Raw genomic sequence first — 13117 nt, 5'->3', positions numbered from 1 at the left:
AGCACGAAAGCCAAACAGAGACATTCCATTTCAGTTCCTCAAAACCCTTAACTTCTTCTCGCCGGAAAAAAAAATAATTTCGCCGGGTAAATCTCCGGCATGGCAGCAAACCAACCGGAAGCCTACGCCGATGATTTCCTCGAGCAAATTCTCGCTATTCCTTCCTATGGCTTGCCGGTTGCTGATGTTGGCACTCCATCAGAGACGACGTCGTTTACCGCGGCGTCTGCCGTATCTCATCTTAACTCTGCCGCTGCTTCTGGCCTACAGCAACCTTTGTTCCCGTTGGGATTGAGCTTGGATAACGGCCGTGATGACGTCAGCGAAGCTGGTGCTTATGCAGTGAAGCATGTAAGTTTTTTTTTTTTTTTTTTTGCGTTTGGCATTTTCCAGTTTTTATAATATCTATGATGGAAAACTGACGAGTTTAACTTATTTTTTTGTTTATTTTGCAGGAAAGAGATGGAATGAATATCGGAAATTTATATGCAGGTCTAGAACACTTGCAATCTCATGCAGTTCGTCACTCTGTGCCTTCTATTCACCATGTCCAGGTTACTCACTGTGTGTGTTTTGATTGAGAAAGTTGTTGCTAAAAAATGTTCTCCAGAATTGCTCATTATTATTCTCCAATACAGATAATATTTCGATATAAATATCTGGAAATATAAAATTGAGTTCATTTCAGTTTTCATGTGTTGATTTTTTTTTTAGAAAAAGAAAGATTTTGATAGGTTTCAGTGTTTAGTGTCTTATGTATTGTTAGTTTTGTTGTGACTTGTAAATATTGCAATTGTTTAGACCGCTCCAGGATTTTGCTTCCCAAGGTTTTATGAGAGACAACTTTGTGGTCAAGCCCTTTGTAGACTGTGGTTAAATGATTAAAGGTTTAGAAGCTGAAATTTAAATGCATATACAAACTTGTAGTCGGTGAGCTGTCTGAAACTAGTCCAGAATCTGTATGTACACAATTTTAATGCTCCTTGCGAATGACTATATGGAAAGTGTATGGGCTAGAAGGGTAAATTTTTTTAATTGAGGCATATTATCTGATAATAAGAAGGTAGAACACTTATATATTTATTCTTTTAAGATGGTGGTGGTCAAGACCAGTTCACCTCAACTATTCCACCGGGTATTTTGTTATCACCCTTCAATACGGGTGTCAGGTAACTCTACCCACCAAGGGTTGGATATATAGGAAGAAATTACCTGGTGTTTTTTTGCCTTAATAGACCTTAGACCTTGTGGAGTCATGGTTCTTCTCCCACCTCTTTGATCACTAGACCACACCCATAGCCCTTAGGTGCTTGGTATTGCATCCATTATTTTGTTTACTCTCTTTATTTTTGAAGTTTAATTAGTTGTATGATTCATGCTTGATAACTATGATTTAAATTATGTTTCTCTAAGACGAACATGGCCTCTTTGTCAATGAGGGGACTAGATAATTACTGCATTTTTCTAGCTTATAATTTCTCTTGGATTCTTGCAGCCTTTTCAAGGCCCACCAACAACGAGCACAACAGTAACTGTACCGCACCCACCTTCAATTCGTCCTAGGGTTCGAGCTCGGAGGGGACAAGCCACAGATCCACATAGCATTGCTGAGAGGGTAAGATCTACGTTTCATAAGGGCAGACGTGATTTATTGTGGGAGTCCTCTAGAAACAAGTAGTACTAAATAATGATCTGTTTCTTTTTTTCTTGCAGCTGAGAAGAGAGAGGATATCAGAAAGAATAAAGGCTTTGCAGGAACTGGTACCCAGCTGCAATAAGGTGTGTCCAAGTGTCTAGTTACCTGCCACAGGTTTTATTTTCGTGAATAGGGTTTTCCTTTACTCATCGCAAATGTCATACTCCGGCTCTCTAAAAATGAAGTCTTATGTTTACAAATAATAGTAATTTTTACTTTTTTGTCCACATCATGGCGCCATAAATACTAGTAATACATACCACTAAAACAGGTATAAGATGAATCATCTTGTAGGCAAGCTTTTATTTGCAGTGGAGTGTCTGATGGTTCAATTTACACTATAGTAATTGGGCTTTTTGAAATTGGACTTTGTCTTAGTTATTCTGCATCTAATATCAATGGGTGCTTTGTGTAAAGGGTGAAATTAAAAGGAATGTGGTAGCTTGGGGTATTGAAATATTATATTTCTCTTGCCAGACAGATAGGGCAGCAATGCTTGATGAGATTCTGGACTATGTGAAGTTCTTAAGGCTTCAAGTTAAGGTAAGATGTCTTTTTTTTAACGTTGGTCTTAATTGCTAGCTTAGTCATTCACTCTTCCCACCATGTCCCAGAGAAAATGAGGTTTTTGGCTTCTGAGTTCTGTACAATGATTCTGCTTTCACAATTATTCCTCTCGATATGATTTAATTTTCACTTTAAAATTGTTGGAGCCATTATCATTAATCCATTCCCGTAGATCTCGCTAGTTCGTTTTAACCATCACGTTGGACACTTCCTTGATGGGGGTTTAGTGGTTTTGAATCATGTGGTTTTCTGAGTGTTGGTTTCTCTAACGGTGATTGAGTTAACTATCTTATTCATGTTACGTATCTTGAGCTATGTATAGCTTGATTTCTTGGGAAATGGTTGCCTTATTAGTTTTATATTAAGAACAGGTTAACAGATTTGCTTATATATTATTCAAATAAGTAAATGTCTATTCTCCTTCTGGGTAATTTGAAACTAATTCTCTTGCTGGCCTGTTCTACAAGCTAATCCCCTGGTCCTGATTTACATACACTTCCTATTTTGGTTTCACATCACTCTGCGAATTATATTTTTTAGATATGCCTTTTACTTTCTCTTACTTTTAGTTAGAAGTCTTCTATTATACCATTGCCTTCTCAAAAGATGTCCTCTGTTCTACCATATAAATAACCTCTTGAAGGATGGTTGGTGCCTCAACAAGAAACTTACATCTCGTCTAGTGGTCCCTAGTGATTGCTTTACTTCCACGACAGTTATCATGCCAATCATTGATAATCCTGATCTATAACTCATAACTTAGTAGCATGTTACCGTTATGTTCTGGTACGAGTTTCCATTCCTTTGTGAGTTCAGTTTATATTGAATTTCTTGGCCATCATAGTCCCTAGCTGGTTTTCATTCTTGTATCTGTCTTGTAAATGGTTTGCATTTAAACTGCCTTAAGGTACTGAGCATGAGTAGGCTGGGAGGAGCCAGTGCAGTGGCACAACTTGTTGCTGACATTCCATTGCAATCTGTGGAGGTAATGAATGAAATCCTGTTGCTACTAATTGAACATCTAAGACCTTAAAAACAGTGTCTAATAGCTTGAGTTGAAATTTTTCTTGTTTTTTCTCTATCTTAGGGGGACAGTGGTGAAAGTAGATCCAACCAGCATATATGGGATAAGTGGTCCAATGTCGACACAGAACAAGAGGTTGCTAAGCTCATGGAGGAAGACGTCGGTGCAGCCATGCAATACCTTCAGTCTAAATCACTCTGCATCATGCCCATATCACTTGCTGCGCTCATCTATCCTACTCAGCAACCGGATGACCAGTCACTGGTCAAGCCTGAAGCGGCAGCCCCATCATAGACCTTGAATTCGTTGCACGTGCCTCTGAGAACTCCTAATAGCCTTATGTCCCCCCTCCTTTGTATCCTTACCTACCATCCATTTGTATTTTCCTGTGTAATTGGTGGCAATGCAATCAATGTCAGATGCCACAACTTTTGCTTTTATCCCAACCATTGGCCCTTTTTTTTTATTACCTTTCTGGAGTTTCGTCAAACAAGGCATGATGTCATCATACCTTGGACAAAGGTAAACGTATGAAAGCACCCAATCAATTAGCATCATTTTCGGATGAGGTGAGCTTCTTTTTCAAAGTTATCTATGATTAGCTGCTCTTCTTCCACCATTTTGTTGTGGGATTGTGGGGACTCCCTTTATCCTTTGCATAGTGGATGGTGGGGCTTTGTAAAAGTAACCAACTGGTTGTTGTAAAGTATATTGTAATTTTAGTATATTATTGTAATGGGTAGTTGAAGTTGCTCTCCCTCCAAAAAGTTCTGAAAATATGATTAGTGCCTTTGTTGTACTTTTTGTCTTTTTCTTGCATCTAGTATAATGTGGAGTTTCTGGTGAAAAACAATTAAGGTTTATAGTAATTCAGGGAATATTTTTAGTCTTGTGTTTGGTTTAAAGCTTTACAAAAAAAAATTCTTTCCAATTATATCCCTTAATTATTATGAAATTTTGTAGTTCATATAATTGGCTAGGACTGCGTAGAATAAGCAATACTTCTAGCCACTGCTAACCATACACTAGGTGAGTGAGAAAACATGGTGTTTCAAGTTTGCAGCAAAGTGCAATACTACAGTTACACTCCATTGCTTAAAAGTTTATATGTTAATTTGACAAATTATGTATGTAAGCACCTAGTGAATGAGCAAAAAAAAAGATGTTATTTTTTTTAGTTCGGTGCAAAATTTGATCATCGCTGAAACGAAAGAAGTGGAGCTCAAATTAGGAAATCCTAGATTCTAGGCATAGGCAGTCGGTCTTCCTTGGACTAGGGACAAATATTTTGCTTGTTGTTTTCATTTGGGCTCAATTGGGCCAGTTTGTACAGATTTCACATTGGAATAAAGGAGCCCCCACCTCAACATATTAACAAAAAAAAAAAAAAAAAGATCATCGCTGAAACATTATTTCTCAATTGCACAACTGAAGTATAAAATTGGATAATATTTAGGCTTGTTTATAATTGAGAAATAGGATGTTTCTTTTTCAATTCTTAAGATTATATAAAGAATTGAGGGGCACTTCAATCATTTTGTTGTATCATCCAAGTATTATTAAACCCGTATTAGTAAATCCCTTATCGTTTGGTTGGGAACAAGTTATCCCAAAATTAATTATTCTGAGATAACTTATCCATCACTATGGTAAAGGGGTCGTTTGGTGCAAAGATGAATAATGCAGGGATTACTAATGCTGGGATTAGTAATGCATGGTTTGTTTTTACCAAGTGTTTGGTTCATTGTTTCCCAACTCATCTTATGCTTGGATTGAAACTTTATAAAAAAATTCTTTTCAATTATACCCTTGAATTATTATGTAATTGAGTTAAGGTAAATAAATTGCCGGACAATATTATTTTTTATGGCCTTCTAACTAGTTATGAGAAAGAATAATTTTGTTGTCATGTTTGCCTTTTTTTTATCCACTTAAATTATTTGAGGATAAATAATTGTCATCTTAGTATTGATTACTTACAAAATGTCAATTTTTAATTTTTTTAAAAAAAAGATAAACTATCAACTTTTAAAATTGAAAAGACGGCAAACAATAGTAAAATTGAATAAATCATCTACATTTACACATAAAAATTGCAAGTTGTAGTTTTAATATATATGCAATTTTATAAATTGTTCAAAATACAAATATTTATATACATTCAATTAAGATCACAAACGTCATGTGGTTAGATATTTGCTCTTTTAATTAGTTTATGTTAAACAACTCACATTTTAAATATTGTATCAATTTGTATTGGATTTATCTAGTGACAAACAACTTTCTCTAAATAATTTGTAAGCTAATCTATTTAAATAAATTTACTAGTACAAATATAAACCATAAATCAAGACAATAAACAAAATAATTAAAATGAGTTGAGGGATATTTTTGTCTTTACATAAACTTATCCCATGGTATTATATCCTATATTACTAATCCCTCCAAATGGAAGGTATTAGTAATACATCCTATAATACCATGTAGGAGGTATAACTAATCCTTGGATTAGTTATACATAAGCCCAAATTCCTACCAAACGTAGTGCTAAATAATACCATACATAATACATGAACTATTTGTTTTAATGCGGTCTACCAACGACCTCTAAATGGTGGGATAAGCTATCCCAAACATGACAACCAAACAAGATACCAAATTTTTATTCCAGGATTTTTTTATTTTTTTTATCTCAAGACTTTTATTCTTATCCTTAACATCAAACGACCCCTAAGATATTCTAGGTATTAGATAAAACTTATGGTGTGTTAGGTTATCCATAGATAGGTGTGTTTGTGTTTGAATTGAATTGTGCAACCAAACATTGTATTGGGTAGATATTCTAGATATTAGATAAAATCACATATGGTTTATTAGGTTATCCATATATTAGGTGTGTTTGAGTTGAATTATGCAATCAAATATTGTATTGGGTGCACTAAATTTTAATACAAGGACTATATGATTTAATATATCCTACTAAACGGCTCCTTAGTGTTTTACTTTACCATCTACTAACTAAGTCATTTGACTTGGATTATCTAAGTAAAAATCGTGATAATTATCTTTGGCTTGTAGTTCTATCAATGGATTTATTTGTCTTATCATTGGTATATGTAACATATTAGAATGACTTGTTTATATGGAATTCATCAATTTGAGTTTTGCCCATATTGCAACGAGAATGGGCTTGCATGATGCTCAATTTGTTTTGCGTGTTGTCTTGTCTGGCTGCGACATTCTTGTTATTCTAAGTTTCTGGTACCTGCATTTGAATTGACACCCAACTAAATTTGAATTTGCTCTAGAGAATTCTAAATCTCTTTTTAATAAATGTGACTCATCTATATTGAAGTGGACACAAACTAAAGCTCAAATATATTTCAATGCAACATGAATCACAATTTGTAACCAACATCTACATTACATCCTATGTTTTTTAAACAAAGAAATGAAAAACAACTCATCAACAGAAATTTAGTAGAAATATTTTACATTCCTGAAACGAAAAAGAAAATTCTAGTTTTCAGTACTTGTCATACAAAAATAAAGCGAAAATCATAAATATTGTTATATATATATATATACTAGATAATAGAGCTCGTGCCAGTATCGGCCCAATAAATGTTATTTTCTCTATCCAATAATAGTAGTCTATTATACTAAAAAATAGTTATCCAATAATATTTGTCCAATTTAGAAAATCAAGAGATAATTTACCTTTTTATATCTATTTTCCCTTATAAGTAAATACTATTTATCATCTAACATATTTCTCAAAGTATTAAATTTAATAAAGTCAAAGGATAATATAGTAATATTACCCTTATTATTTATTATTTTTTAAGGAGTGTGTCAAGTTAATAGTGGACAACTATTGTTAGACAAAGAGAGTATTTATTTTGTCTCAATTTATGTGATCTAAATAAAATTTTGAAAGTCAATTAATTTTTTATGATTTGTAAATATTTTAAGTTATTAATTACTATAATTTATAGCACTTTTAATATAATTTTTAGATAATATAGGTTATTCCTATCCCAATTTATGTGGCATTGATAAAATTTCGAGAATTATCAAATTTTGATGTCTTTTATATATTTTTAATAGATAATTATTATGATTTATAATACTTTTACGTTATTTTTAAATAAGATATGTTATTCCATCTATTTCAATTTTGTGACACTGATAGTAGAATTTTCACAATAATAGTAATCCAAGTGAGATACAAGCAGGGCCCGCAAGTTTAATTGACATAGTAATAATTAAGTTAGGACTAACTTTAGATGCAAAGAAGGGGTTGTAAAGTGACCATGTGTCTTATTCAAAGAGCTACACGTGTCTTACAAAAGGATGAATTGACAAAAGTAACCCCAGATTGAATATTAATTCCAAATAACAGACGTGTTGACAGAGAGGTGGTAGCTTATTCTCCTTAGTGCTCTAGCACAAACTCAATATTTGTTATTTTTTTGTTCTCATTTTATGTGATATAAATAAAATTTAGAAAGTTTAATATAATAAATATTTTAAGTTGTTAATTATTGTAATTTATAGGACTTTTACGTAATTTTTAAATAATATATGTTACTTACCTTGTCCCAATATATGTATCACAAATAGAATTTGAAGAGTCGTTATGTTGTTAATAGTTGAGATTTGAGATTTACAACACTTTTTATGTAGTTTTCAAATTAAATAATATATGTTACTTCTTTTGTCTCATTTTATGTGACACAAATAGATTAATTTTATGAATCAATCGAATTTTTTTATAGAAGCAACATGCATTACTTAAAAACTACGTAAAAAGTATTACAAATCTCAATAATTAACAACGCATTGACTCTTGAAATTCTATTTATGCTACATATATTAAAACAATGAAAGTGACATATATTATTTAAAAATTATATAAAAGTTCTATAAATTATAATAATTAACAACTTAAAATAATTAAAAATCGACTCTATAAATTTTATCTTCGTGTGTAGGTGGGATGGGTCATCAGCAAAATTCCCAACTCTGTTCATATTTATGCAAACCCAAATATGGAATTCAAAGAAGATGAAATTCTCCCAAAACGGAGCAAATCTACAGAAATTCAGTCCATTTGTAGTGAAGATTCAGTCTTTTCAATGCCTAATCTTCCTGAAGAACTCATCACAGAAATCATGTTAAGACTTCCGGTGAAATCGCTTTTACAATTCCGGTCTGTTTCAAAATCTTGGCTTTCCTTAATCTCTACCTCTTATTTTGTGAAGACCCATCTCTTATTATCCGCTAGTAACAAGGATTACATCCACCACGAAGTTATAACTAAGGCTTCTAATACTTGCCGCGGTGTTAAGTATTGTTCTGTTAGTTCTTTACTTTACGATTCTGTACCTGAGTCATTTGAGTTGGATAATCCAGGTAAAAATCCTAATGCTTTTCCTCTTTTTGTGGGTTCGGTTAATGGATTGATTTGTCTTGCTATCAATCTATTTTACGGAATAGATTGCTTTATTATATGGAATCCATCAATTAGAAAGTATAAGAAATTGTCTTACGAGGAGCATATTGTTCCTTATTTCACTTTTGGCTTTGCATATGATGAATTCGAAGATGATTACAAGATAGTGGGTATTTTCCCTATTTATAGTTATGCAAGTCTTTGTCGTGTTGAGGTCAAAATATATAGTCTAAAGAGTGATTCTTGGAAACGTGTTAAAGATTATAAAGGTGTGGAGCTCTTGGGTGATTTTGCTAAGTTTGTTAATGGGAAACTCCATTGGCTTGATAAGCACTGGAACATTATTTCTATGGATTTGGCGGATGAGAAATGGGCAGAGGTAGATCAGCCCTGCTGTTTTAAAGGATGTGGATTTTTGAAGCTCGGAGTGTTTGAGAGTGATCTTTCTGTGTTTTGTAATCACGCGTGGACTCATGTTGATGTATGGGTTATGAAGGAATATGGAGTAAAAGAATCTTGGACAAAGATGTTCACCGTCAAGTCTCCTGAAGATTCTATGGGACGTATATTCTATCCAATCATTTTAATGTCAAATGAAGGTGAAATTTTGCTTAAGTTTGGATCACGTTTCATGAAATACAATCCAAAGGATGACTCTATCAGATATCTAGATGTTACTAAGTTAGCTCCATGTCATGAGGTACAAATCTATGTTAAGAGTCTAGTTTGCCCTTTTTACTGATGAGACCACGATTTCACCAACAACAACAGAGGGTGAAATGATTCTGATGAAGACAATCGCGTGACTTATAACCTGTAAGAGTTACACGCTTTGCATTTTTCTGAAGTGTTGTTAAATTCTGCTTCATATTGCTTGGGGATCTTGTTAGTCAATTTCCTTTCTTGCACTATTTTCAAGAAATGATAATCTTTTCAAAAATAGTTATTTTGATTGCATTACTGATGTATTGAACTTTAAACTCAATGTTATCGGATGTCGCAGAGATAGAGAGATTGTTCCTGAAAGATTGTAGGGTTCGTTTGATTGGGAACATGTATCCTGTGATTAATTATCTCGGGATGAGTTATTCCACCATGTATATTGGATAAGTTATCCCATCAGTATGTCAAAAATGGTGGGGATAAATTATCCAAGGACTACCTAATACCTCCAACCAGACGTGGGATAAAATAATCCTACATTTTATTCTGGGATTATTATAGCTAATACCTCACACCAAACGACTCCGTAGAGTCTTTAATGAAGGGCAAAAAAGTTCAATAAACATTTCTAAGTACCTTCGTGCTTTTAATATGATATAGATAAAGATTGTGAGATAAGGTAACACTTGATGAAATAAAATTTGTAATGATAATGTTTGTAGATAATATTGATTTAAAATTCACTTATATAAGCGGATCACATCTTCTCGTAAATGAAATAATTTATCAGCATTTTAAGTAGGTGTCTTAATTCTAAATTGTTTTATCTTTTTACAATTTGTATTTAACTTTTTGCACCAAAAGAGTTGATGAATAATGCTTGCTTAAAGGGAAAAACTGTCGTTCAACTTTTGATGGTTGTTTTCGTCTTTCAACTTTTACCTTTGAGGCTTCCCACTTATAGAATAATATAGTATAGTATATATGATTATATGATATAGATATAAATATATAATAGAGGGATCATAAACACAATTCTGCAATAGCATAAGTGCTAAATTTGCTATTTCCCCAAACTTGGAGCTTTCACTATAAGAAGGGAAAAACATTAAACCTAGTCTCCAACTTCAAGAGTTATAGTTGCTGCAACTCAAATGGAATCCAGAGGCGATGAAGTCATCCCTCGACACCCAAAACGGAGCAAACCCACAAATCCTGCCCATTTTTCGTCCATTTTAAGCCAAGATTCAGTCTTGCCAATGCCTAACCTTCCTACAGAACTCATCCTAGAAATCTTGTTAAAGCTTCCGGTGAAATCCCTATTGCAATTTAGATCTGTTTCGAAATCTTGGCTTTCCTTAATCTCTAGCCCTGAATTTGTGAAGGCTCATCTCTCTTCATCCGCTAGTAACAAGAACTACACCCACCATGGAGTTATGGTTAAGGTTTCTACTGAATCTGTCTTCGTTGTTAAGGATTGTTCTCTTAGGTCTTTGCTTTACCATCCTGTAACGGAGGCATTTGACTTGGATTATCCCGGTAAAAGTCCCAATCATTATCTTTGGTTTGTGGGTGTTGTCAATGGATTGATTTGTTTTTCCATCCGTCTATTTGACGGATTGTACGACTTGTTTCTATGGAATCCATCAATTAGAAAGTATAAGAAATTGCCTAATTTTAGACTTGATGTAAGTCGCCGTTACTATTTGGATGGACATGTTAATTTCAAATTTGGTTTTGCATACAATGAGTTGCAAGATGATTACAAGGTAGTGGGTATTTTTCCTATTTATACAAGGGGACACTTGAGTCGTGTTGAGGTCAAAATATATAGTCTTAAGAGGGATTCTTGGAGATGCATTGATGATTTTCGACGTCAAGAGCTCTTGGCTGGTTCTGCTAAGTTTGTCAATGGGAAACTTCATTGGCTTGACAAGCAATGGAACATCATTTCTATTGATTTGGCTGATGAGAAATGGGCAGAGCTAGAGCGACCATCCTGTTTTAAACAATATGTATTTTTGAAGCTAGGAGTGTTAGGGGGTGATCTTTCTGCATCTTATATTTATGCATCGAGTCATGCAGATGTCTGGGTTATGAAGGAGTATGGGGTAAAAGAATCTTGGACTAAGATATTTACCACCAAGTCTCCTGGTTATCCTATGACACATCCATTGCATCCAACCATTTTAACGTCAAATGAAGGTGAACTTTTGTGCATGTTTGGAGGTCGCTTGATGAAATACAATACAAAGGATAACATGATCAGCTATCTAGATGTTACCAACTTTGGTCCATGTCTTGAGGCAGAAATCTATGTTGAGAGCCTAATTTGTCCCTTTTCACAGCAGGGATAACGAATGCCACAACAACGGAGGCTGAAATTATTCAGATGAAGACAATTGTGTGACTAATAACCTGTAAGAGTTGCACTCTATGTATTTTTCATTAGTGCTGTTAGATTCTGCTTCATTTTGCTTGCGGATCTTGTTAGTTTTTTTCCCTGTTCTGCACCAGTTTCAAGAAACGATACTCTTTTGCACAAGCAATTATTTTTGTTGTATTACCAGGTGTGTTGAACTTTAAACTCAATGGTACTTGATGTTGTTGCTCTTCTTGAGCTCTTTTTAAAGGAGACGTTGTCCCTAAAAGAATATTTTTTTTGATCCAGGGGGGCTCTCTGACTATTTTCCATGGGTGAAACCTTAATAGCTCAAAATGAGTTATTTAAAGAAGTTTAAGCTCAGAGATAGTATCTAGTTTTGGTGTTTTCCTTGCTGCTGATAGCTAACTGTGTATTTATCACTTCAAATTACTATATTTGCTTAATTCTTTTACTTACAAAGGCTGAATCAATTTTCGCATTTGCAGTAATATTGATGAAAACAAGTATCCATTAGAAGGTGAACTCACTGAAGCCAAGCATGCAAATATACAATCAAGCAAGTCCTTATGAAAAAGTTATGTCAAGAGTTTGACACACATGCATCGACTTATAGTGGTTTCTATTTGTTGATTTGCATCCCATGCGAGCCATTAGATTGAGGAACCAAGGGAGATAAGGCGCAGGCCACGACAACTTAGATGTATTATAGTGGAACTGTATGAAGCAAATAAAAATAGGTCGAAATGTGTGCATGTGGAAATTCTTGCAAGCTAAGGGGCATTGTTTGTGTAAACCTCCTAGCAGAACGATTTGCTTGTGACTTTGTCACGATCCGAGCCTACACCCTGGACGTGGCCGGCACTCGAAGACCATTGCTGGTCCCCAAGCGAACCCTCATCCTGGCTGACTACAAGCGGAAAACTGATTCAAGCATACAAAGCTTAAAAACTGAAATAAAAGTTCATAAAACTTAAATACAAACTTTAAGTCCAAAGAAAACTCTGTATAATAAAATATATACAACTCGCCATAAAAAGGCAACTTTAGTCTTTAAAACATTTAATAAAATAAATGATACAGACTTCTCAACTGTACTGACTATCTATGAAGCCTCTAACTGATAAAGATGGAAGTCGGGACAAGACCCACGACATCCTAACAACTGATATAACTGAAAGGTAAATGAAATCCTCCGAAAGCAAGGAGGCTCACCATAGCTAACTCGAACTCTTGGATGTATCAACGAAGCTCCTGTTGATGATCCTGAATACCTGTGTCTGCATCATGAGAAGATGCAGGCTAAATGGCTCAGTACGTGGAATG

At 34.2% G+C, this 13117-nt stretch overlaps 3 protein-coding genes across 3 annotated transcripts; all 3 read left to right on the top strand.

Moving 5' to 3' along the window:
• Window positions 1-4064, top strand: LOC125839482 (transcription factor UNE12-like). The gene is made up of 7 exons (XM_049518456.1): window positions 1-351; window positions 456-554; window positions 1496-1615; window positions 1714-1779; window positions 2174-2239; window positions 3171-3248; window positions 3351-4064. The coding sequence occupies exons 1-7, from the start codon at window positions 100-102 to the stop codon at window positions 3579-3581; spliced, it is 912 nt and encodes a 303-aa protein (XP_049374413.1). The 5' UTR covers window positions 1-99; the 3' UTR covers window positions 3582-4064.
• Window positions 4065-8300: 4236 nt separating this feature from the next.
• Window positions 8301-9687, top strand: LOC125839476 (F-box/kelch-repeat protein At3g23880-like). The gene has a single exon (XM_049518451.1). The coding sequence runs from the start codon at window positions 8342-8344 to the stop codon at window positions 9485-9487; it is 1146 nt and encodes a 381-aa protein (XP_049374408.1). The 5' UTR covers window positions 8301-8341; the 3' UTR covers window positions 9488-9687.
• A 334-nt stretch (window positions 9688-10021) lies between these two features.
• LOC125839475 (F-box/kelch-repeat protein At3g23880-like) lies at window positions 10022-11841 on the top strand. The gene has a single exon (XM_049518450.1). It carries the CDS (start codon window positions 10563-10565, stop codon window positions 11763-11765), a length of 1203 nt encoding a protein of 400 aa, XP_049374407.1. The 5' UTR covers window positions 10022-10562; the 3' UTR covers window positions 11766-11841.
• Window positions 11842-13117: the final 1276 nt, after the last annotated feature.

The sequence above is a fragment of the Solanum verrucosum genome, unplaced genomic scaffold (genome assembly GCF_900185275.1).
Source record: "Solanum verrucosum unplaced genomic scaffold, falcon-dt-bn FXZP01000306.1, whole genome shotgun sequence".
Lineage (NCBI taxonomy): Eukaryota > Viridiplantae > Streptophyta > Magnoliopsida > Solanales > Solanaceae > Solanum > Solanum verrucosum.
This window is presented reverse-complemented; position numbering and strand designations above follow the sequence as displayed.